Source organism: Megalopta genalis, chromosome 1 (genome assembly GCF_051020955.1).
Source record: "Megalopta genalis isolate 19385.01 chromosome 1, iyMegGena1_principal, whole genome shotgun sequence".
Lineage (NCBI taxonomy): Eukaryota > Metazoa > Arthropoda > Insecta > Hymenoptera > Halictidae > Megalopta > Megalopta genalis.
This window is the reverse complement of record NC_135013.1, coordinates 3,748,310-3,775,646: the sequence shown is the minus strand read 5'-3', so window position 1 is coordinate 3,775,646 and position 27,337 is coordinate 3,748,310. Positions and strand designations below refer to the sequence as shown.

The following is a 27,337-nucleotide window of genomic DNA, read 5'->3' as shown; positions in this document are numbered from 1 at the left end:
TTAAACAAATTAAAGAGATACCGTTGTATTAACGTCGAGCTCGTTCAGCTTATTTAAAAGAGAAATAAATGTAGCTTGCAGTCAACGCAGACAATTTGTTATTATGCATAAAGATCCGCGGTCCAGTTACGAGAACTTGGAACGGCGTTCGATGTTTTTGTTCAACGTAGTATTATTTATTCTACGAAGCCGGGAACCTCATTTTGGCACAGTTACGATCAAAAAGTGTTCACGATATTCCTTTATTTCTTTTCTTCAACGAAACTCGTCCCAATCTTCGTTCACGATCAAGGACAACATTTCTATGATTGCTTACGTGCTTGGGATTTGATCCACGCTGTACACGCGTTAATGCCGCTCGATTATGCCACACGGTGTATGTTGAATAAAAATTGCGAGACAAAACCGCAGTGTGCTTGCTCCATCGCTGAAGAGACACTCTGTCCGCTGCAACCATCTAGTCTATCGATTGTACGTGCCTTTGATTGAGATCGCCTCGAGTATCGTGCCTTTCCGATTATTTTCTCATACAGGTACAAATTAATATCATCTCTCCGCGTGCGGATAACTAGGTGTGTCATTGTTGCGATTCCGACGTAAACAAACCGTTTCCCCTACCGCCCGCGCACTTGGACTTTGTTCTGTCTGTTCGGAAGTTTCGTATAGAGCCGACCACGTCGCACGGGGTAGTAATAAGATGGCGCGCGCGACGACGACGAACGAAACTATGTACACTTCGATATGCTCGTAACGACGGCCACCATATTTGTCTTTTCGCAGCAGCGAACTGGGTCGAGTTGATCGTACGTAAAATCCACGAAAGGATCCTGTTAGCGCGTCGAGAGAACGTTTGTTCGTAGGAACGCGCGCAGTGGTTCTTACATATGTGCTGGGTGTCCCAAAATGATGGTACTTCCGAGAAACAAGGGATTCCTGAGAGTATTTGAAGTAACTTTTCCCTCAGCGAAAATGCAATCCGCGGCTTCGTTTATGAGTTATCAACGAAAAACACTGGCCAATGAGAGGCGAGCTCGGCTGACGCGAGGACGGCCGGGCCAACGAGCGGTCGAAGCGCGGTTTCGCTGATTGGTCGCTTGGCGCTAGGCGAGCTGGCCTCTCATTGGTCACCGTTTTTCGTTAATAACTCGCGAACGAAACGGCGGATTGCATTTGCGCTAAGGAAAAAGTTACTTGAAATAACCTGAGGAATCCAGGATGTATCATAATTTTGAAACTACCTGTATTCGTGAAAAAGTCTCTTCGTTGCAAGAACGGCAGGCGAGATCAAATCTGGTCGACCGATTCCTTGGAATTATCGCGTCTGTCGCTGAAACTCGCGAGTCGGGTCGGTAAGAATGAAAAGCTCACCGATTTAATAAGACGAAAGATTCCGATCGAGCCACGGTATTGACATAACCTTGAAATGATGCAAAGCGGATCGTTTATAATTTATAACAATTGGACGGTCGAAGGTGTACGACGAAAAGCTCTTCGGTCTCGTTTGACGTTTCGATTTCTACAGGGGGTCTCAAAAATGTCTCGCAATCCGAAAAATAGAGGGTTCCTGAGATCATTTGAAGCAACTTTCTCCTTAACGAAAATGCAAACCGCGGCTTCGTTTACGAGTTATCAACGAAAATCGGTGATCAATCAGAGGCGAGATCTACCTGCGCGAGACGGCCGAGCCAATGAGCGGAGCTGGGTTTCGCGCGCTCGTTGGCTCGACCGCCTCGCGTCAGCAGAGCCCGCTTCTTATTGGTCGGCGTTTTTCATTAATAACTCGTAAACGAAGCCGCGGTTTGCATTTTCGCTAAGGAAAAAGTTACTTCGAATAACTTAAGGAATCCACCATTTCCGGATTGCGAGACATTTTTGGGACACCCTGTATTATCTAACGCCGGAGGCCGTTTAAAAAACGGACACCCCCGGCGTTTCTCGCAGGACACATAGAAACCGCAGCGCGCTACCGAAGGCAAACGCGTCCGGTAAAAGTTGGCACGGTGTTTATTTCGATAGGCTCGGAGCGAAACCGCATGTCTACTAGAACACGTTCCCCGTTTCTCGCAACAACGTTCGTTGTTCTTCGACGGGGCTAAATCGATTGGGGATTCGATTCGAAGCTTCGTCGCCCGAACGGTTACACACGATTATTACGGTATACAGTTGCAATTTTGGTAGCGATACGAAGTAATAAATCCTTGTTAATAACGACCACCTCCTTTGTTTTCTATTCCACAGGGCTTTAAAACGGAAACGACCGTTCGAAACTGTTACACGATGGTTCTCGTCGACGCACGGCGAACTTTTACACCGAACAACTATTACGCAGTGTTTATCACCTTCTTCGATTCCTATTTTGCAGAATAATTCACGATCGTTAATTAATGTTCGGTTACCGTAAACAATGCTCCGCCGACGCGTTCGAATATATGCAAAAGAAACAGAGGGTAACTTGAATGCGTTTAACACTAAACCTATCACGGTCAAAATGACCGATTTTTTTATTTTACGATACTACAAACTCTTTGGAGACTTGTTCGTGGAAAATGATTGAATAAATTATATTATTGAAACAAGTCTCATGATTAAAACTTTACAAAATCCAAGTGAATTCTATCTTTTCACTCTTACGTGTCAATGCACGCTAATCATCGTTACAGGTCGGTTGGTTTAGTGTTAATTAAGTTTAATCGCTTTGTACTTCTGCGTTTTATTCTACAAATGAACTACACAACATGGAAGAAAATTCTATATCGAAACGATTCCCATTACACATTGTACACACACTTTTTGATAACGTGTTAACATAACCTTACTTCGTTAACATTTATACACTTTCTATCCTGAACGAATACGGCGCATGTAAACGTGAAAAATATATATATGTATATACATATATGTATTCCTTTTTCTTCCATGATGATTCTGTAAGGTATATGCACGTGCGACGTGTACGTCGATCCGTTGTTGCGACGATCGAGCCTCCGTGAAAATTGTCGATCTCGGGAACCGTTCCGAAAACGAGGATCTCGACACTTCGCGACAGTTGTTCGTGGCAAAGGTTCTTCCGTCAACTGTTTCCGAGAACCGGGATCGATGTTACGACGGTCTCTCCGAGCCCTGCGATCCTCTCGTAGCAGAAGAACGTGGCCGGTGGCTCTCCAAGGTCCGCGGTTCCAATTTACGCGAACATATCTCGAAGCCGTCGGACCATGGTCGGCCCGTTGGCCGACGCGCGCCCAAACCGCGGAGGACCGTGCTTAGCCGATCCGAATTACATTTTCGTTGGATCGATGCTCAAAGAGTGAATGAGAGGGGAGGAGGAGCGCCGTTGGGACGAGAGCGAACGCCGACGACGAGAGCGGCGAGAGGTACAGTCGAAAGAGAGAGTCGCCGCGCGAATCGACGACATCTCGGCATCGTTGACGGCCGCGCAACGGTGTTTTTGAATTGTGATGAGAATCTGTAATCCCGGTCGTTGCGGGCCAGAGTGTGGGTCTTGCAATTATTTTAAGAATCTGTTGTGTAATAAATAACTCGTGATTTTAAATATTTCATTATCCAGTATGTACATATACATTGTTCTTCTGTTTCCTTCTTTCTCTCGTATAATAATGAGGGTATACACGACGAAGCAGACAGGAGACGAGGAGGAAAATACATTTAAATGACAATGGGTTTTTGCAACGTCCATAAAATTTTTTTCATTACAATTTCTACATATATTTCTTTCCGGCAGTAGTATTTACAAAAATGTTCCACCTCCTCACGAAGTCTTGATAATTCAGTCTTGACACAAGTTTTATACGTGTACATGATCCCAATCGTTTTTTTCTTTTTTATTCCCTTCATCGATTTTGCTCAGAATCAATTTTCTTTGCTTTCTCTCTTCTTTCGTTTTTTGTTGTTATTGTTGTTTTCATTCGGTTTTTGTTGTTTTCTTTTTCTTCGATGCCTCGACTCGTTTATACCAATTATATATGCTTGATTTCTTTTCGTTCTTTTTTTCTGTCGTATAAATATATGTTCCAATGCTCGTGTTCAACAATACCCAAGAATAACGCGGAATTTGGAAAGTTATGTTGCTGCAAGAACGCAACCCCCGTTAGACCAATTTCAACGTTCTCGGTTACAGAGAGAAGAGTTTTTCCTTTTTTTCTTATTTTGCTTGCTTGTTTCTTTGTTTGTTTCGCTAGAAAGTGGAAAACGAACGCCTCGAGATTAACGTTTCTTTTTTTGCACACAATGGCAGATAGACCCTCGTTTCGAATCGAATTTTCCTGTCCATCGTCTTCTACGCTGCTCTAACCGACACTCGACTGCAAACATTTTTATAAATTTCTGCGCGAATCAACCTCGTTCGCGCGCGCTTAGTGTGTGTGTGTGTACAGGGTGTCCTAAAAATGTCTCGCAATCCGAAAGTAGGGGATTCCTGAGGTAATTTGAAGCAACTTTTTTGGCGCGAGACGGCCGAGCCAATGAGCGGAACTGGGCTCCGTGCACTCGTTGGCTGAGCCGCCGCGCGCCAACCGAGCTCGCCTCTTATTGGCCAATGTTTTTCGTTAATAACTCGTAAACGAAGCCGCGGAGAAAATTTTCGCAAAGGAAAAAGTTGCTTCAAATAACCTCAGGAATCTCCATTTCCGGATTGCAAGACATTTTCGGGACACCCTGTATGTGTGTACGAGCGCGTATCGCGCGCGCGCGTATGTCGACGCTTCTTCGTCTCACGGTTTGGAAGAACAGACGAACGGATTTCGGTTACATTGTTATCGGTTCTTTGGCAATCTATAAAGAGTGATACACCTCTTGAAGTTAGGACGCGTGTCGTTCCGGTTTACTTTCGTACCGTTTTTCTCCACCGTGTTCCGGTGTCGCGCGCGGTTCTACGTACGTATTTATCCACGCATTTAAACGAAAGTAGACGACGCGAGCGCATATAAAAAAAAACAAAAAGATCGAATGCAAGTTTAATACGAAAATATCCGAACGTAACGAAGACTCTTGTAAATATTCACACGAAAAGTATACAATAAATGGAATAAACATTTAATGCGTTCGTTTTAATTCGCTACATTCTTGATCGCCTTTCCCCCCTCCCCCCCGCCGCCGCCGCCATCCCCCAGCCAGAGAAAAGAAACAAAAAAAAATAAGAAAAAGATAATAATAATTCAGAGGTGCATTTCTCTTCAGAGAAGCTCGCGAAACGCGAATCACATTCTCGCTGTCCTTATCGGCTACGGCGAAATTTAACGTTTAATGTTTAACACGTTCGTCGTCCAGCGCAATTACGGTTGAGTTTCTCGCGGGGCCTAAATCCGACTGTTGGAGCACCAAAACATAAACGGAGCGATACATTTTTTAAATAAATAATTTTAGATAAATTTAACCTCGATATAAACTGAACGTCAAGAAGCGAAAAAAATGTAGAAAAAACTACGACCTATTGTTCGAATTATCCAAAATCACCTCGAATGTGTTTAGAATGTTTCAACGCGCACCATACGACATAGTATAATGTAATGAATATAAATTAATATAAATTAGTAAAAAGTATAGTATAATATGTACATTTTTAGTATGTTCAAGTTGTATATTCTATATTTATATTTCAGTGCTTATATTCCATTTTATTCCTTTTGAAATCCAATTGAAAGTCCTATGAATTGAATAAGAAGAGCGTCACCCATATTTGGGTGGCGGGGCCCCCACGCAAGCATACCCGTCACCCAGATCTGGGTGACGCGGCGACGAACGTGTTAAACGGGTCTCCGGACAAGGAGCAACTTTGTTTACCGCGCGGGACTTTCTGTTCTTGCACGGAATATTCTTGCCGATCGTGCGTTCGAATTTGTCCGTCGAACGAAGAGCGGAAGTCGGTCTAGCTGTGTTGTTACATCGTGCTGATTTCACACATCTAGATTCCAGCGGTCGCGTGCAAACACACACACACACACACACACACACACATACACACACACTGTTCTCGCCAGGAGAATTTCCAGTTCTTTCGAAGAGCACGGAACGGAGACGGTAAAAACAAAACAAAAAAAGAACAAAAACGCGCGCGCGCGCACGCGCTTCGTAACTCGGTTGTGCTTCCAATTTCTCGGAAACAACGGTTCGCGAAGAGACGATCGTTTCGCGAGGGACAATTTCACCGTGACCGCGGTCCAACCGTACCGAACAGATCCAAAACGAAATACATACATACATACATACATACATACATACATACATGCATGCATACATACATACATACATACATACATACATACATACATACATGCATACATACATGCATACATACATATTGCGAGTCTCTTTGAACATTGATCGAAGAGGACGTTCTTGCAGCGTTCTGCTCCGAAAGATACGCACACATATAATATACATGTCTATACAGATATAGATATACAGGGTGTCCCAAAAATGTCTCGCAATTCGGAAATAAGGGGTTCCCGAGCACGTTTGAAGTAACTTTTTCCTTTGCAGAAATTTTCTCCGATTCATCCTTAACGCGAGTTATCAACGAAAAACAGTGTGACCAATGAGAGCCAAGCTGGGCTGGCGCGAGGCGGTCCAGTCAACGAGCGCGCCAAGCTCAGTTCCGCTAATTGGCTCGGCCGCCTAGCGCCGACTGATCTCGCCTCTCATTGGTCACCGTTTTTCCGTTAATAATTCGTAAACAAAGCCACGGATCGCATTTTCGTTAAGGAAAAAGTTACATCGAATGACCTCGGGAATCTCCCGTTTCTAGACTGTTCGACATTTTTCGGACACCCTGTATATATTGTACATGTATAAAACATACAATAAAAGGACGCCCGCGATCGTGGCCGGCGGGGCGAGCCGGGGCCCCCGGTGTGTAACTTACAGAAAGAAATTGTAAAAATCACTTATGTGCAAACAGCAGAGTATAAAATATAACAAAGGTAGTTATTTACAAAGTCGTATTATAAGATTAAACGTTAGAGCTTAGCGAATTCAGTAGTGCCGTCTGTTTCATGTCACCAATAAACGATGCCGTTCCCCATTACAAATCTGTTCGATCGATCCTAGTTAACGGCAAATAATTGGAAGAGTAATTTTTCGCGCCTGAACTGTGTGTCGTCGTTTCCTGTTCGTTGAATCGGGCAATGAAATGTAAGATGAACAAGATTTATTGTCAAAGAATGCTGGTTGGTTGGTTGGTTGATTAGTTCGACCTTTTTTTCTTTTCGTGTACAGCTTTCGAAAATTTTGCTCGGTGACAATTCTGCGTGACAGTTTGTTTATTTGTTTCTTTCTTTTTTGATCTTTTTGGTTAGGTTAGTTACCCTGTGAACGGGCCGGTGCATTCAGTTTCGAGACGACGAATCTAACACGGGAAAACCGGGTTGCGCTATAATTATACAATATTCTTCCCTCGGTTTCCATATACATACATTTCTCGACCTCTAATTCTCAATAACGATTCAACGTGGAAATTCGTGGCCGCGCGCGGTTCTCTCTCTTCTTACCCCCACTCCACCAGGGAGCACACGGTGAGACGCGCGCGGCCGCAGCGGTGGGGATGGGTTGGTACGCGAGCGCTCGAAACTGCGTCGCCGACGAGGATCACGAAAACACGTTTACAATTATTCTTTTGCTTTTTCCCTTCGCTCGATAGATTACAACGGTGAGAGGAGTGACACTAAACACAGACACTTGAAAACTTGCTGTTTGTACTACAACGATCATGACGAATCGGAAAGTCTGCCATTCACTTAACTAAACGCCCACAACACGACGGATTATACAAGAGTCATTTAATCTTTCTTAGTAATAAGCTAGCACGTAAAAAAGTTTGGATTTACTTATCAAGGTCGAGCGATCGGCCGGGGGAGCGCACGATCGATCGGAGTAGTCTGTTCGGTTCGTTTTTTCATTTCATTTCGTTATAATTAATGATAACAGCTTGCTGTGATTTTTCCAATTGACTATAGATCGTGATCCAGGTGGGGGGCTCGATCGACCGTCCGGCCCGGCTCGCTTGACGTCGATGTCAGTGACATAAAAACGGGGTCAACGACGATTTTTACAATGAACATGATGCGTACATACGCGACGAATTATTTTATACACAGATAAATCCCCCTCTTCCGTAATTCCATGATCTCTCTCTCTCTCTCTCTCTCTCTTTTTCTGCCTGTACAGCGCGTGAACGATCGTTCTTGCACAAAATAAATACGCAATTTATATAACAATTCACGGTATATAAGTCATCAAGCTTATAAAATAGTACGAATATTCATTATCATCAAGAATAACTTGAATCCACCATAAATATATATATATATATACATATGCAGGATGTCCCAAAAATGTCTCGCAATCCGGAAATGGTGGATTCCTTAGGTTATTTGAAGTAACTTTTTCCTTAGCGAAAATGCAAACCGCGGCTTCGTTTACGAGTTATTAATGAAAAACGCCGACCAATGAGAAGCGAGCTCTGCTGACGCGAGGCGGTCGAGCCAACGAGCGCGCAAAGCCCAGCTCCGCTCATTGGCTCGGCCGTCTCGCGCCAGCGGATCTCGCCTCTCATTGGTCACCGATTTTCGTTGATAACTCGTAAACGAAGCCGCGGTTTGCATTTTCGCTGAGGAGAAAGTTGCTTCGAATGATCTCAGGAACCCTCCATTTTCCGGATTACGAGACATTTTTGAGACGCTCTGTATATATATGTATATATTGTTGCTATAGAAAATATAACGTGCATCCGAGGAACGGCGGACCGTTCGTCGTTGTGGTTCATTTTCGGAACGGAAACTTACTCGAGAAGTGGGGCGGGGCGAGGGAGTAGGGGGGACGTCGGGAAGGGAGGGCTGCCCGTATATTTAATACATCGTTAATAATCTACGTTACAATCGTAAGCGGCGCGCTCTCTACCGACGCCGTCGTCGAACGAGCGTGCGAGGAGCGCGCGCGCGCGAAAAAAAAGAAGAAAAACCATTCTCTTAACGTATTTGGGATAAAGCACACGGATCGTTTGCAAAGTACGTGCGCGATTGCACGCTTTTGTTGAAGAAAGAAAAGGAAAAATTGAGGATTGGCGATCCCCTGAACAAGGGGTGCGGGGGTGTGAGGGGTGGGGGGTCGCCGATCCGCCGAGACGATTCGGAATTCTTATTTACAGTATCAGCCTTATTTATACTTGTACATAGGGAAATGGAACTAGACGATTCATAGATCTATTTACTCGCGGCTGTTGAAAAAATGCTAACGACTATGCGAAACAACGAGCTCACGCGTGCACGGGAAGTGCGGCCAGCGACGTGGCTAATAATTAGTACCGCCCGTTTATTTTGGGGCGGCTGAGGTAGTGATTTTCCGAAGACAGCGGCGGCCTCACGTAGCCTGAACGTGTGTGCCGACGATCGGGAGTAATAACTAGCTGTAATTATTATGCGGACAGGAGCAATGTTTGTACAGAATTCGTAAATTGTAAGGGGAGGGGGTGGGGGCCGGACGTTGCTCGCGAAGAGGAGGGCCTTTGCGGGCCGTCTTTCACAGAGACCGAGTAGACCGTCGTCAAGACGCGGTCAAGCGTTATCGATTAGGTCCCCCAGGTCCCGACATAGTTCGTAGAAATAGGGTCAAGTGTCACACAAAATGGAAAGGTATGTTCCAGAAGATCAAAGTGGTCGGATCGATCGCGAGAGGGGCTATAAAGACAAGGGGATGATAAATATTACAATCTCTGTCTGTACCTGTCGACGCTAGAAAATCGTTCGATTACGCTGTTTCCATTTGCCGGCGTCATAGAGGCGACCCCAGCGTTCGCACTTATCCCGAAATCGTCGGCAAAGCTCCCGTAAAGGCGAACACTGAAGTGGCGAGAATACGTCGTGTTGGCACAGGCGCATCGCAGTCGGGGTAGTCGACCATCCCCTCCATTATTCCACCTCAGTTTGTTCATTATTTAGGGGTGCGGGGGTAGCGCGGGCGCGAGGGACGCTCCTATTATGCTGGCGAATGGAAACATTGCTGGCGGGGTAGTCGACCATCCCCTCCATTACTCCACTTCAGTTTGTTCATTATTTAGGGGTGCGGGGGTAGCGCGGACGCGAGGGACGCTCCTATTATGCTGGCGAATGGAAACATTGCTGGCGATTATGGTTCGCATGAATTGCATCCAGCGCATGTCGAAGCCGACAGATTGCTACTTGCTGCCAGAGAAATCAATTTTGTGAATGGATCGTCCAAGTAAATGGCACTTTGTAATCGAACGTAGTCTAGCGCAGCCTTCAGTGACACGCAAACAGTATTCATCAATAGCAATTATTGCATACAACCCAAATGTAGTCACGTCAGAAGTTGAAATCTAAATGTACAGGCTGAACGATCCGAGGTGACAGTTATTAGACAAAACTTGAACGCGAGATATTAGAGTTCGCGACGCAATTTACCTTTCCATAGACGCTATTTTGTATCTGAAGTATTTTGTTAATGAGTATGTGAAACAACGACCTTATTTGTAGGATGTCGAACGTGTCCCTGTTGAATGCGCTCATTGCGTAATTTGTTGTGCGCAGCGTTACAATTCGTATAATTCAACCGATTTTAACAGTGAACCGTAGGTTCGTTCGCTCGATTATGCTTATTGATTTTCTTTTCCTTTTTTTTTTCTTCTTGTCAACTTATAGCTCAGAGCATGATCTACCCGTGGCCATTTATTTTTAATTATGCATCGGATAACCGCGGAAATTATTCTACACTGATCAATAGACACTAAAGCTTAGCTGTAATTAAATAAAGTAATATAAAGTAACATAATATTGGGTGGATAACGAGGCCAGTAAAGTCTAAAAATTCGCAATAACAGAACGGTTGTAAACATGAAATATAATATTCGTTTATGCAATTCTTGTACGGAGACCGACGGGCGTCGATCCCGCCCGTTAAAACAGGTCGATAGTTTCATTTACGTTAGTTATACCTCGACAAAAAAAAAGTAAAAAAAATTTGTAAAAATAACAAATTAATATGTAAAATGCTCGAAAGTGCATGCATATGTTACAAATAGTGCATACATAGATACATTTAAAAAGGATTAGCAGTCCACACGATTTAGGATCGAATTTCTTTTTTTTTTCTTTTAAAGAAAAAGAAAATGGTGATATACTTGAGACTCGAGACAATTTACAATTTCATTGTTACCGTACTCGTGTAACAGTAATAAAATCTAGATACGTTCATATGTATCTAATATTTCTTTTTATGTATAGTACGACCCCGTTTCTTTCTTTTCTTTTTCGTAAACATCTCTTCTTTCATTCATTCGCGATAAATTTTGTACTGCCAATTTGCTCTTACCAGTAAGATTCAAATTGAATTTTCTTTCACGACATTATTATATTTTTTCTCTCGTGTTAATTGGCATCCGGTGACCCAACAGGATGCGCAAATAAAACTGATGCTGTATCCATCCGATATATATGTGCTGATATACCGTGATTTATCCGACATCGAAATAGTTCGTGATTTCGGCCTTGTAACGACCGGATAAAACAGTGTTGAAGTCTAGACGACGAGCAGCGCGGCCATTTTTAAATCGACTCCGCACTATCTACAAATTAGCTATCATAAACTTTAAAAATTGCGCAACATTGGACCTGCAAGTACGTAAAACGCACGCGACCCTCATTTATAATACGATTCACGTCTGCATTTCGTGGAAATAGTTACCGAGATATATATATATGTATGATCGTTCGTGTCTCTGCGCCAAAAATCAGGTTAGGTACAAGGTCCACAATTCGTTCGTACAAACTCGTCGTACTTGTACACAGCAGAAAGTTCGTACGCCGATTATTTCGATCATGCTTTGTTGCTCACGGCACTGTTCCTATGTATTCTTGCCGGTGCGAAGAGTTTGAAATTTTCATAACCGACGCGTAGCCTTTTTTTTGCGTAATCGTAGATAAACAATTATCTCTTCTACGGTGAGTAACAGGGCGATACGAGCCAACACCGTCAGGCTATTGCCGATTGTCGATGTGTAACTAGTAGTCATTTCTTCATTTACCATATTATCACTGGTGTCACAAAGAGGAATGAGTTACAATAGACTTCACTGGAACAATCAACATACAATTTCACTCTGACAGCTTCGACCTCGGTTCCTTCCCTTTTCTCTTCTGTTACACTTGTTTCTCTGGTATCTGTTTTACACGAAAAAAAAAGAAAAGAAATAGTAACTTTGAATGTGACTGACTCGAGTCTTGTTCCTTGTTTTGCAAGTGACGTACTTGGCAGATTCCTGAATATCTCTCTAAACACCGATGTTGTTGTGGCTGCGTGATATCGCGATATGATTATGGAGATCTTGCTTTAGCGATTTAAGGTCTCGTTTTTGTATATTGTGCTCTGCCTGCAATCAAATATACCAGCGTTTAAATTTTCGTCGAATAGCAAAACAACGTCCGAGCGTTGTGAAAAATGTTTTCATTTACCTTTAACGATTTCAAACTCTTTATCTTTGCGGAGTTCGAAATGTTTTGCGTTATAACATTTAACTGAGAATCTTGCAACGCTATATTCTCAGTCAGCTGGTGCTGCTGCCTTCTTAAATTGTCACAGAGTACCTGTTACACAAAAGTGTTAATAAACGTCGCGCACGATAATCAATATATTCGCTGTACAGGGTGTCCCAAAAATGTCTCGCAATCCAAAAGTGGCGGGTTCCTCGGGTCATTTGAAGCAACTTTTTCCTTTACAAAAATTTTCTCCAAGGCACCATTAACGAGTTATTAACGAAAAACAGTGACCCAATGAGAGGCGAGTACGGCTGACGCGAGACGGCCCAGCCAACCAGCGCACGAAGCCCAGTTTCGCTCACCGGCTCGGTCGCCTCGCACCAGCTGAGTTCGCCTCTCATTGGTCACTGTTTTTCGTTAATAACTCGTTAACGGTGCCTCGGAGAAAATTTTTGTAAAGGAAGAAGTTGCTTCAAATGATCTGAGGAACCCGCCATTTCCGGATTGCGAGACATTTTTGGGACACCCTGTATTACTTGATACTTACAGTCTCTGGTATTTGAGGCACCGTCGTACCTGAGGAGCAATGATATAATTGAAAATTTAGTTGATTCGCATACAATGTACAATTTGAAACAACGAATCTGATCTTTTGGAAAGCAGGGAACTCGTTTGAAATCATTTGTGTCATTCAATCTTTTTTTTGAACCCTTTTAACAACGAACATGTCTTGTCCACTCTCTTTCCATCGGATCAAATTCTGTGTTATTCAATGTCTGTTCTCGTACCTACCATTAGAATGAACGTCACCTCCAAAGATCATCTTTAATATACGGTCTAGAACAATTCCAAATAAAAGGTTTGTTAAAAGAGAACTACTTCAAGGCAATAGTTTATTACCTATTGAAAAGAAAGAAATTGATAGCAACATTTTGAATACAATTTCAAACAACATTTCACCTAACTATACCACTTTAACACCTTTGTCAGTCTAAAAAAATGATGTATTCTCCCTGCAAAAATATATTTTTAAAACGAAAGGTTTTACAAGAGTCTTTTTTATAATTATGCTATGTCTTTTATGTTTTTACAGACGAGATGCATAATCTGATGTTTCAATTCTGGCAAGAATATCTTGCTTCTTTCTTTTTCCTCTCATCAAGTGATCACTATCAATCTTGCACAACAAAAATACGGCTTTGAATAAACAATGAACTGCGCAATAAACAGTCAAAGGAGTGAAAATTTGTGAACGGTTTGTTATGTAAAAAAATGTTTGAAACAAAACTTGTTTTGTTATTAACTCTTTTTTCTTAAATGTGATCTATAAAATATGATCCTATAATCTGAAAAGTTATTCATAAAATAATAGTCATTCTGATATCCTTTAAATATTATTTTAAGCAATGAATTAAGTGAAATAAAATATATATATAATTTTTGGCTGCTGATTATTAATGCATCTGAAAACAAAATTCCATTATAAATTATTTAAGTTGAAAAAATTCTTAAAAGTAAAGCAAAACTGGAAAAATGCTAATTATTACATGTAATTACATTCGAAGCTTTTTCTGACACCATATAACTTCGGTTTGAAATATTTTGTTATATAACAAATGGTCTACAAACAATTAAAAGTAGTAGAGTTAGGTAAATCACTTTGTATTATAACCGGAAATAAAGAAATCTATGACGCGAGAATAAAGAAAAGATTGTAGTACCTTGGTCGGGAAACTTGTCATCGTCGTAACATGAATAGTTACCCCCCATGAGGTCATTCAACGAATCTAAATCTTCATAGTCTTCCTTAACAAACAATTTCTGATCAAAATACGGAGCTCTTTTCTTGTTGGAAGTTATCCTATCGTTTTCGTCGCTGTGCCTCCTTTTGGTGGGGTATTGACTCGACTTCGTGTCGGAAATTGCGATATCCTCGACTGGAGGAATGTACCTTCTTGGGGTAATGTCCAAGTGAGATGTTCCAGGATTATGCGGAAGGTTTATACATTGATCCACGGGCGAATCATTTGTTGCAATAATGCTGGTAACTTCTTCAGGTATCGTGTCTTCTTCTTTGATTTTGATCGCCATCGATTTTCCTGACGACCTAGGACTATCTTGCGACTCGTTCAGCGGAATCAACTGATTACTCGCCTTTGGTTCTTGTTTAGGGCTACGACCTTCTGTTCCTTGCACCATCAAGCGATGATCTATCGACTTAATGCCAATTTTGCTCGCTTGCGCAGCAACCGGTGGTAAGTTCTTCGAGACTATAGCAGCCTTCACGTATTGTTCGTCGGGAACAGGAGACTTTGATAGACGAATTTCGGAAACGGAGGACGACAAGGCGCTGACCAGGTGTGCAATGGCGTCTTCAACCACCGTGGGATCTCCTACACTACTTTTTGAGCTCTGCTGGGAGTCTGAACCCTGTAACAAATAATTCAGTTTCAATTAGTAAGCCATTGTTTTTAGTAGAATGTATCACATGGATGTAGATTAACAAAGCGCTGATATACTATTCAATTCATGCGGCCGGATTTTTCCATTATGTCTTGTGATATTTCCTTATAACATTACAAATAATATTGTAAATAATATTACAAATTTTACCATGTCAAGCGCGGCGTCATCCTGGTTTTGGATCATTTCCCACGTGGATTCGGTTATCGTCGCTGAGAATCGTTTCTTCATTTGTTGCACCAGTTGCATTCCTTCTTCCTCCCTGAAAAAGAAAAGAATTATTACTTCCCTTCTGTAAGAACAATATGGATGAAGGCATGTACGGTAGAAAAATTGTTCGGAAAGCTCTGAAATTCAATAATGTATTATAATGTACTAATTGATGTATATCAGGTATATCAAACAGAATTTATCAGCACGCACAGAAAAGATATCAGAAAGAAGAACTCGTTGAGAATAAAAATTTACGAATCACCAAAATACAGTAAATTCTCCCTAGTTGACCCTCCGCTTGTACACAAAAATGGACAATTGCGATAATCGTACCTTCTCTTCCCAAACTGTCCATTTTTGTTTCCAAGCTGAGGATTAATTAGGGAGAATTTACCGTACAAATTTCATAGCAGTTAATAGTAGCAATTAATAGTTCATAGCAATAAACTGAAATCAAGGCACCGACTGAAAAATTGTGAACTGCAAATTCATCCTCGATTATTTTACGAACTTTCCGAACAACGACTGCTACAAGAGATTGCAATCGCGGAAATGGCACTTACGATACTAGTGTGTTTATGCACACGAAAGACACAACAGTTTGGGTGTTCTCGTCCAGCTCTAAGTACCCGTGACTACGCAAATAAATAAATTCTCCTGTTTTCGACAGTAGCCTGTAACACGACGATCCGCACGTTTCTGCACGAACGTACACTGCAAAAAATAATAATTCAAATTAGTTAATCCAGGCCACGTTCAAACAAGGGAACAATTAGGGGAACAATTTATAAACAAGGGAAATATACGTTTCGAGTGTCGGGGCAACATATTAAACGAACATTTCTGTAATAACATTTCTGTTTCAAAATTGTCTACAGGGTGTACCAAAAATGTCTCGCAATCCGGAAATGGCGGATCATTTCCGGGTTCCTCGGATCATTTGAAGCAACTTCTTCCTTTACAAAAATGTTCTCCGAGGCACCGTTAACGAGTTATTAACGAAAAACAGTGACCAATAAGAATCGAGTACGGCTGACGCGAGACGGCCCAGCCAACCAGCGCACGAAGCCCAGTTTCGCTCACCGACTCGGTCGCCTCGCACCAGCTGAGCTCGCCTCTCATTGGTCACTGTTTTTCGTTAATAACTCGTTAACGGTGCCTCGGAGAAAATTTCTGCAAAGGAAAAAGTTGCTTTAAATGACCCGAGGAACCCGCAACTTTCGGATTGCGAGACATTTTTGGGACACCCTGTATAATAACAATGAAAATTTGCGTTAAACAGATCATAGAACAAAGAAGTCGTAGCAGATTTCCGAGGACTAGAAAGGGGAACGGTGGCGCCAGCGGTCGATCAACCGCGAAACGAACACTCACTTTGGCGAAGCGCGATCATGGCCCACCAGAGATCGTCTTTGTGCATGAAGTTGAAGGCGCTCAAGCCGGAGACTTCCTCGGCCAAGTAGCCGGCCACCACGGACACCCTATGGTCGCAGTAAAGTATTCTGCCGTCGACCAAATGCCGGGTGAGGTATTCGTCCTTGTTCGCATCTATGATCGATATCCCTGTGATCGATCGCTTCATTAATAGCCGCGCTACTCCCACGAAGATAATATCGTTGCTCGTTGAGCCGATATCTGTAAAATTACAAACGATCGCTAAATACCTGCCATTTCCAAACGAAATACGTACTTCGGTATAGTCTCGATCTTCATTTTAATGCAACGCATTTCTATTTACGCAGGAACATCTCGACGAGACGGTGGAGATTTAACCAAAAAAAGAAAATGGTTCACCCTCGCCAAGCAAATACGAAGATATTTTATGCAACTATAGTCATCAGATTGTGGACGTTGTCGAAGGTTTTGGAAAAATCAAGAAATTTAGAAAAATCGAGGTTATGTCAGGTTATGTCAAGGTTAAATTGCTGCCTTGTTACCTGACTGCGGATCTTTATGCAAAATGAAAATTGTCCGAGATAACTGTTAATGTCAGTGTGTGTTTTTCCTCTTTTAATCATTTTAATAAGGTATGTATATATGTATGCAATATGTAATATGTGTTATATGTAGTATGTACATTATTATATGTAATATGCAATATGTGTAATATGTTTATATATACATATATCTACATTTTCCCTTTTTTAATATACTTTACTATATGTATATATAAATATAATATATACAATATATACTATATGTATATATATTATTGAAATTATTCAAAGAGGAAAAACATATTACACATATTACACATATTACATACAATAACATTATTTATAAAAATTATTATTATAATAAAAATTATTTATAACAATATTTTTAAACTCTTCTGTAATGTCTTTACAGTTTTTCTCCCCGAACCAGCCGTTGTCGTCGAAATTGCATAAAATCCGCAGCCCAGTTACAAAACAATACGGATTGGCCGAGTTAAGGACTCGGTAGTTCCAGGCGTTGATCTTCGTCCGTGCTACGGAAATTAAAAGATCGACGTTAACGCTCGCGACTACGCCCACATCTTTCGCAGTCGATGGGAACGGTCTAAATTTAAATGCGTAGCTAGGGTAAATATTTGCGATAGCCCGGTTCGAACCAACTTCACCGGTTCCCCGGTGTCGTGATAAAAGGGGAACAGTGGTCCGCGAGATTCTGCTGATGGAATCGATTTAATTCAGCGCCGTTCGATGAAATTAATAATGTCATCGTGCCGCGTGGAGAGAGTCGCAAGAAAAATACACGTGTCGGGGTGAGGGGTAGGGGAAGGGGCGGCATCGGTGGTTCTTCCTCGTGGCAAACGCGTCTCGCGCGCATTGTATCGCATTCGGTCGGAGACATTTAACAAAATCGTTTCGTAAGAAAACGGAAAAAAAGAATGTTTCGCAAGAAACAAACTAGATTTTAGAGTTCGCGGTTATTTTCTTTTTTGTTGTATTTTTAACTCGATTCCTCGCTGCAGGCGGAACTTACGCAACAGTGAAAAATAAATGCGACGGAACGGCGGACGATATTATTACGATTTTTCTGTTTTTTTTTCTCTTTTTTTTTAAATAAAATCATTTATGTACACGACGGAATAATTTATTCGAAATCAGATATGGAAATATGATATGAAAATCGTCTACGTAGTTAGATCTCGTTTGATACGATTCGAGAAACGTTATTGCAGTTCTAGCAACGTTTCAACTTTACGCTTTTGAAAAGTGTAAATGTATTTGTTAACCATTTGCACTCGAAGCTATTTTTTTAACCGCGAATCTAAGATAATTTTACACGACGAACTGTATTTTAGGCGTATGAAACCGAATACTCGTGATTCGTATTATAACCGTAACGACGGTTATAGTTTTAACAGTCTTTTAAATCTGAAGTTCGATGATGTAAGAATGTTCTTGGAACGTGATAGAACAATTTCAGCGGTGTCTCGGAGGCATCGCTCCAGTGCAAATGGTTGAATATTTAAGAGGCTTTCGAATATTTTCCTGTCTCTCTCTGTAATTGCCTTCTCCCTAATTGACCCCAGATTGTGTACAACAGTGGACAATTTGGGAAGAGGAGATAATAATAATATTACTTTAATAGTAATATATATATATTATAATAATATAATAATATATATTATATATAATATATATAATATAATATATATATATAATATATATATATATATATATAAATAATATATTTAAATATATATTAATATGATAATATATGTACTATAATAATAATATAATAATAATACAACTGTAATAATAATAATCTTGCGGCTCGTCTTTATAGTTGTTGACAATTGGTGACTATAAAAACGGACCGCAAGGCTGCTTTTATTACAGTTATATTATTATTATATATTATTGTATTATAGTATATATTTTATTATATACTATTATTATAGTATATATATTATCATATTATTATGTATTATTATATATTTATATTATTACTATATATTATCATTCCAGTTAAATTATTATTATCTACCCTTCCTAAATTGTCCACTTTTGTGCAAAAATCTGAGCGTCAATTAGGGAGAATTTGCTGTACACATACAAATAATATATAAATGTATATATAAAACATGCAAATTATAAAAAAACGAGAACGTTCGTTTTATCATTATCATAATCTCTAGAAACGTCTCTGTTCCGTCTTTGTAACAATCGAGGGACCACCGATATTTGCGCGCGAACGACTCTCTCTCTCTCTCTCCCCCTCTCTCTCGACGGATCCGTAAACAATTTCGATCGCGACATTCTCCTAAGGACACAGTGCACGCCGCGCTGAGTCACACAACAGATAGACCTTAATCTTGTTGACAGTGGGGGGTGAGTGAACGATACAAGGCGGCGAACCGTTAGCCAATGAAAACGATTACGAGATCGCGACCGTTGCACTTTTCGCGGCAGTCGCCGCGTTGGTCGCGAAAACGCGCATGCATGCTCGCGCGGCGAACAATTAAAAACGAAACGACAGAACGACAGAGCTTACCTCGATGTCTCGCCCGATTCGCCTGGGACTCGGGGTTCCGGCAGCTCTCGGCCAGCTTCAGCATCCCCGAGAGCTCGAACCATTCGTACTGCGTGTGCTCCCTGCGTGACGCTGTCCGGTGCAACATTCTCAGCTCGAATATCCGGCGCTGCTCGCGGAAAGGATTCCTCTCGTGTCTCAGCGTGGACGAGTCCTCCGACGACGTCGAGTTCTCGTTCGCCGCATTCGAAAGCTGCGGCAGCGACGACGACGACGACGACGACGAGCCGGCCACCCCTTGGAGGTCCTCCACCTTCAGGTTTTTCGTGAGCTCCTCGCGGTCCCTCGGGTGAATGAAATCGTATAGGGAGTAGCCGAGAAGATCACCCTGCAACGTCAGTGGTTCGTTGAAGACAATGTATATTACGGTAATTTCTCCCGGAAATGCCAAATTTCGGGTTGCTGCGAATTTCTCTGTGATAGAGCTACGGTTATGGGATTTATTGCTGCGTCGATGAGAAGGGTCGACGGAGTCGGTCAAGGTCAGGCGACGCGAATTCTTGGAAGACAATAAGAAATGGACTGTTTCACTTTGAATTGTAGCATGTGGTTTCCGAATTGCGTTTGAATCGTGTTATGTGACCTTCGAATCGGGGCGCGTGGCCTCCGAATTGCCTTCGAATCGTATATATAGATATATGAAAATAAAATAAAATAGAGAGAGAGAGAGAGAGAGAGAGAGAGAGAGAGAGAATAAAATAGAAGAAAATAGGATAAAATAGAATGAGATAGAATAAAATAGAATAAAATAGAATAAAATAGAATAAAATAGAATAATATAGAATGAAATAGAATAAGATAGAATAAGATAGAGAATGAAATAGAATGAAATAGAATAATATAGAATGAAATAGAATGAAATAGAAGAAAATAGGATAAAATAGAATGAAATAGAATGAAATAGAATCAAATAGAATAATATAGAATGAAATAGAATGAAATAGAATAAGATAGAATAACATAGAATAAAATAGAATAAAATAGAATGATATAGAATAAAATAGAATAAAATAGAATAAAATAGAATAAAATAGAATAAAATAGAACAAAATAGAATGGAATAGAATAAAATAGAAACTAGAGAACTAAACAACGTGTGAAACGCGAGAAAATGTCCAATTTCGCGTAAATTCCGGCTGGAAACGTATGGACGAACGGAAAAATGATGGCGCTCGATGCGTAATCGGGGGCGCCCTCGACCTGCGAAGAAAGAAAGGAAGAAAGAAAGAAAGGAAGAAGCCGAGACGAAGATGGAGGAAGCGCGGAGGATTCGACGATCCGCGCAGAGTACATACATACATACATACATACATAATCGGCTAAAGAGAAGGAGCCCAACACCGTCGTCCGACAACGATTCTCGGCAAAAAAACTGTCGGTCGACTATCGATCCACGTGGTTCCGTAGGAACCGCGCGGCGCGCTCCAGATTCGAGCGTTAACGATAATTCGACGCTCGAGCGTAACGAACCTGTTCGTCCGGCCGAGTTTCCACGGCTTCGGGGCGCAAGCATGATGCCGCGGGTTGGGAATGGGGATGGCACGGCGATAGAGGAGACAGAAAGAATATCTAGAGAACGTGGGCGGGGCGGTGGCAGTTGTTTGCGTGGGATCTCCAGGCTTGCTTTTATGTTTTTTTCTTTTTTTTCTTTTTTTTTTAAGAAGACACACTCACAATCAGCCGGTATTGTTCTCAAGGAGAAACTCCCCGCGGCGAAAACAAGCCCCGTCGCCGGCATGGTGCACCCTGGACACTATTGAATCGTCGCGAGGAATCGGGTTGCAGAAGAAAATCGCGACGGAAACGTGGATAGTTTGACGAGTGACGAGTACGTCGCGTAACTCTGGACGTTCCGGTGGACAATTCTCGTTCTGGGTGGTCGAATCGGTGCGTTGGAAAAATATTGGCGCGCTTCGAAAACGCTAGAACGCGTTGACACAATAATTTGACAATAATTTTTTGCCAATTTTGAAAATATCTCTCGCAATTCGGAAATGCAGGTTATGAGGTGATTCGAAGCAACTTTTTCCTTTGCGAAAATGTTCTACGAGGCTTCGTTTACGAGTTATCAACGAAAAACGCCAACCAATGAGAGGCGAGCTCGGTCGGCGCTCCGTCCTCGTGGTCAATGCCGCGTCGCGCTGGCGGCAGTAGTCCCGAGGGCGGGGCATCGGCCGAGCTCGCCTCTCATTGCTCACGGTTTTTCGTCGATAACCTGTAAATCACAGTATATACAATTATTAGTACATATATTAGCATACATAATTATTAGTACATAAATTAGTATACATTATTAGTATATAAATTAGTATACGTTATTAGTACACATAATTAGTAGTATATAAATAAGTATTCATTATTAGTATACATAATTAGTAGTACATGAATAAGTATACGTAATTATTAGTACATAAATAAGTATACATAATTATTAGTACATAAATTAGTGTACATAAATTAGCATACAAAATTATTAGTACGAAAATCAATATACATAACGATTAGTACGTAAATTACTGTACATAATTATTAGTACATAAATTAGTATATAAAATAATTAGTACGAAGATCAATATACATAACGATCAGTACGTAAATTACTGTACACAATTACTAGTACATAAATTAGTATACATAACCATTAGTACATAAATCATTAAATTGCTTTCTACTACAATATTATTATATTGCAAGGAGGGATGAATTTACGCGACACAGAAATGCCCGTACTGGTACGGAAATTACATTATTAGGTTTTCGTCCTCGCGTCTCAATTATCCGGCGGGAGTCGATTTATCCGAGCCGTTTGTCTCCTGATCAACCCCTTGCCTCGCGAGATATCAGGTCAGACACGTGGCTCTGATCTCGCACCGAGAGTCGCAAAATTCAGTGAAACGTAACCGGAACATTGACAAATGACTATTAATGGAAGAAAAACGCCCCACTGTCGATAAACGGTGTCCAATAAATTTTCACTTTTCCTTGCGTTTCGATCGCCACTCTGGCCGAACTTACAACGTGATAAATATAAATAAAATAACTTCGAAAATTATATTCTTTTTAAATGTTGTTCCGCGGTGTGACACTCACAATTTAACATTTATAATCATTTTCGATTTGATTCTCGATTAAATAATCTCGCGTCCGTTGCGAGAAACGTGAGTCGCTCATCGATTTCTAATTTTTTTTTTAAATAATTTTAATTCATTTAAAACGATGCAATGTTTCGATTATTTTGATTTCTCTGCTGTTTCATAATCGAATTTTCGCCGAAAAATCGCTGGAAAATCGCAGAAAAATCACCGAAAAATTGCAGAAAAATTGCAGAAAAGTCGCCGAAAAATTGCAGAAAAATTGCAGAAAAGTCGCCGAAAAATCGCCGAAAAATTGCAGAAAAATCGCAGAAAAGACGCAGAAAATCCGCGGCCTAGAACCGTCAAAGTATTTTCGGGAACACGTTTTCTGTGCGAAACGGGAAAATTATCGGAGGGTGCACCGCAGTTGCCATGGCGGTGCGTTTACATTGCATGCTCATTTGATCGATAATTCTGAAGCTCGTTGCAGGCCTGCAGGTCCCGGCAGCTAAGCACGGGATGCATCGATTTTCCGCGGTACGTAAATCGTTCCTTCGAGCTTCCGCCTCGTTCGTTTCTTTCAACACTGCACGAAGGAAACGCGTCCGGCGAGCATCGAAGCCTTCAGGATGATCGTCGCGTCGACGTGAAAAATTATGCGAAAGTCTACTTGTTCTCGTACGAGAGGTGCTGCAACTTTTTCATGTCAAGGAAACTTCGCGTTGCACGAAGGTCGTTCTATTATCAAAGTTACAACGGTTTGCAATTTTAACGCGAAAAGAACGCCCCTCGCGAGACTTAACAACAGAGAAAATGTTCCGAGAGCTCGGGGAAACTTTCAACGGACGGGCAAATAATTCTCGTTCTCGTGCTCGCAGAATGCCTGGCGAACGCATGGAGATGTTTTATATTCGCGTATCGATAGATTCGATAATAAATATTTTCGCTTTTTTATTTTGCAGTTGGCTCGATTATTTTGGTTTTATGGAATGTTTTAGGAATTGATTGGCAGCTGTGAATCTGCTAATAATTTCATAGAGAATCACGAAATTTTAGTAGAATGCGAAATTTGGACGATCGCAGGATTTTAAGTTAATTGATTTTCAAGTCGATTTATTAATAAATAAATAAGTAATAATGAGTAAATATGTTTATATAAATATTAATAAATATATTTATGTAAATATTAATTAATATATGTATGTGAATATTAATAAATATATGTATATAAATATTAATAAATATTATATAAATACTATATCTGAATATTATATATCTAAATATTAATAAATATATTTATCTAAATAATAATAAATATAAATAATATAAATAATAATTAATAAATAATAAAATAAATATTAATAAATCGACTTGCTGTAGCTTCACTATTCACATCTTTGCTTGACCAAAAGCATTTTTTAAATGTTCGCTATAGGCCCAGACAAAACACAGAAAAAACGCTAGTTTTTAAAAAAATTTTCATTTCAGAGTAATTGAATTTTTTATAATTTAAAGTTTTAAAAGCACTACAATTTGTTGTCATATCATTTTTTACAAGTAACAGCAAAATTGAAAAAAAAAGGAATTTTAGTAATATTGTCCAGTAAACTGGCGCCTCTCCACCATTTGCAAAAAAAATAATTGAACATATTCAAGTCGTTTAGTGGCAGTTTGAAAAATAATTGCACCGTGCTTGCTGCGTGTATATGGTTCGATGCTGAAACGACGACTTGGCCGCGTGCAACGTGCGGCAACGTGACAAAATGAAGAAAAAGAAAAGAGTGAAGCACAAAAAGCGACGCATTCGTACGATATTCTTTTCGAGCTTGCGGGTCCGCTGTTTAAGAAAATGACATAAAAGACACGCAGAGAGCGGAGAGAGAGAGAGAGAGAGAGAGAGAGAGAGAGAGAGAGAGAGAGGGGGAGAGAGAGAGCGAGAGCGCGGGAGAAAGCGAGAGAGAGCGAAAGAGTGCGAGAGAGAGAGCGAAAGAGAGCGAGAGAGAGCGAGAAAGAGAGAGAACGAGGGAGAGAAAGAGAGAGAGAGAGAGCGAGGGAGAGAGCGAGGGAGAGAGCGGCAGAGCGAGAGAGAGAGAGAGAGAGAAGCGTCCATTTCGCGCGACACGAATTTCCGTTTAGACTTTGTAAGCGGTTCGCGCCGAGCGATTGGCAGCTTGTAAAAGTCGCTGCTAACTAAGATACGCGGCCGAGCGAAAATTTCCATTGTGATAGGTGGCCGTTGGCCGACCAGGTGGCAAAGACACATTTTCCACGCATACTAATCGCGCGTAATTCACACGGTTGACGCGCGTGTTAGCGTCCGCGTTTCATTGTACTACACGCATTCGGGAGACGCGTTAAATCCATTATCTAATCGGCGAACCGCGAATTTTTAGGCATTTGTCGTAAAATTGAGATAGTTGCAATTTAAAATGGTAAAAAGTTTAAAAGAATTGAACGATGTCGATGGATTATTTTCAGTCGATTAATATTATCACGGAAAGAAGGAACGTTTTATTTTGCATTCTTTTTTTGCAATTTTTATTTTGCATTTTAAAATGCTATTAAACATCCGTATTAAGAAAAAAAAATTAATAACGTAGATAATACGTTGTTAATTTTTATACGTGATCGTAATAATATTTGTTTAGCAATAATATATAACAATACATTAATAATATTATGTAAGAGTGTACTTTGCATTTTTATAAAAATATTCGGAGCAACGAGAATTCGCATAAAAATCCGCAGTCCGCTAATCACAAATGTACAAGATGTCCCATAATTATGTAAACACGCGAAAAAGGAAGATTCTTTAGGTAATTTCAAGCAACTTTTTCCTTAGCGAAAATTCAATCCACGGCTCCGTTTACGAGTTATTAACGAAAAACAGTGGCCAATGAGAAATCGCGTACGGCTGACGCTCCGCCCTCGCGTCCACTGCCGCTGCGTCAGACGGCCGGTGCTCCGCCCTCGTAGCCAATGCCGCGTTGCGCCGGCCGCGCTCACTCTCCGATTGGTCAATGTTTTTCGTTAATAACTCGTAAACGAAGCCTCGTAGATCATTTTCGCTAAGGAAAAAGTTACTTCAAATCACCTCAGGCATCATCTCCTTCCGGGTATTAACATAATTATGGGACACACTGTACGTATGTACATTTCACGTTTGGCGAAGCAGCGACGCATTCAGCTATGAAGCGAGTAAACGAGAATAATATCTGTTGCAACATTTACCTGAGTGTGGCCAAGGTGTTCCTGGACTTGCCGGCTGACGTAAACGATTTTCCCTGTCGTCGTGACCACGATAAAGAAGCCCCCGCTTTCGATCAAGTTCTGTTACGGTTAACAAAAACGATTCTTAACATGTTCAACATGTAACGATAACAGGACTGGATCGATTTACGAGTACTCACGTCGACGATATATTTTTCCAAGTCCAGACAACCGAGTTCACGGGGTAGAAAGTCTATTGTGCCGCGTCCGAGCGCTGCAACAGAGAGGAGACAGACACGTGAGAGCTAATTAAATGATTTTAATTGTGGACAAGTCCGATGAAAAATTTGGTTGGCAAATGAAGTGGTGGCATCGACTGTATGAAATTTAAGGACTATACATGCAAAAAGGACTGTCTGAAATTTAGAAACTGTCTGAAACTTAAAGATTGTCTGAAATTAAAGACTGTCTGAAATTTAAAAATAGTCTGAATTTTAAGAACTATACATGCTTGAAGAACTGTCTGAAATGGAAAGAGTGTCTGAAATTTAAAGATTGTCTGAAATTTAAAGATTGTCTGAAACTTAAAGATTGTCTGATATTTACAGATTGTCTGAAACTTAAAGATTGTCTGAAATTTAAAAATTGTCTGATATTTAAAGATTGTCTGAAATTTAAAAATTATCTGATACCTAAAGATTGTCTGATATTTAAAGACCGTCAGAAATTTAAAGATTGTCTGATATTTAAAGATTGTCTGAAACTTAAAGAGTGTCTGAAATTTGAAGATTGTCTGATATTTAAAGATTGTCTGAAATTTAAAAATTATCTGATACCTAAAGATTGTCTGATATTTAAAGACCGTCAGAAATTTAAAGATTGTCTGAAACTTAAAGAGTGTCTGAAATTTAAAGATATTGTCTGAAATTTAAAGAACTGTCTGAAATTTGAAGACTATACATGCCCAATGAGTAAGAAGCTTGTCGCAGTTAAGAAATGTTGACATTGAACCTCAACTTACTATAGTTCGACCTGAGGAAAGCTGTAGCCAGCCTCAGGATGGAGATTTTGTCCATCTTCCTCGGACTCTCGGCGACAGCAGGTACGAGCTTCCCCATTGCTGTAATGTTTGTGTTGTGATTGTCGCGGCGTTGTTTTTCCGCCATGTTCCGCGCCGCCCTTGGATTGCTGTAACAAAAAGGAACGGAAATACTTCGTTAACTTTATCGGCTTCTTTACGGATTACATGTGGTATATCTTTACGAACCTTGCATAACATACAAAAAAGAAAACAAATAAAACAAGAAAATAAAATAAAATAAAATGAACTAAAGTAGAATAAAATAAATAAAA

The 27,337-nt window shown here is 40.7% G+C and overlaps 1 protein-coding gene across 2 annotated transcripts in view; it reads right to left on the bottom strand.

Annotated features, from left to right (window-relative positions):
• Positions 1-3,540: 3,540 nt before the first annotated feature.
• The window catches only part of LOC117223578 (uncharacterized), a 157,806-nt gene continuing 134,009 nt past the window's right edge, over positions 3,541-27,337 (bottom strand). For both annotated transcript variants that reach the window (XM_033475933.2, XM_033475932.2), the window contains 13 exons: positions 27,006-27,172; positions 26,185-26,258; positions 26,006-26,104; positions 19,662-20,028; positions 16,551-16,811; positions 15,740-15,890; positions 15,114-15,225; positions 14,222-14,930; positions 13,293-13,337; positions 13,048-13,076; positions 12,477-12,608; positions 12,273-12,394; positions 3,541-12,185 (listed from right to left, as the gene is read on the bottom strand). In XM_033475933.2, the coding sequence (XP_033331824.2) occupies positions 12,296-12,394; positions 12,477-12,608; positions 13,048-13,076; positions 13,293-13,337; positions 14,222-14,930; positions 15,114-15,225; positions 15,740-15,890; positions 16,551-16,811; positions 19,662-20,028; positions 26,006-26,104; positions 26,185-26,258; positions 27,006-27,172 (2,245 nt within the window). In that variant the 3' untranslated portion in view covers positions 3,541-12,185; positions 12,273-12,295. The remainder of the gene's footprint in view (positions 12,186-12,272; positions 12,395-12,476; positions 12,609-13,047; positions 13,077-13,292; positions 13,338-14,221; positions 14,931-15,113; positions 15,226-15,739; positions 15,891-16,550; positions 16,812-19,661; positions 20,029-26,005; positions 26,105-26,184; positions 26,259-27,005; positions 27,173-27,337) is intronic.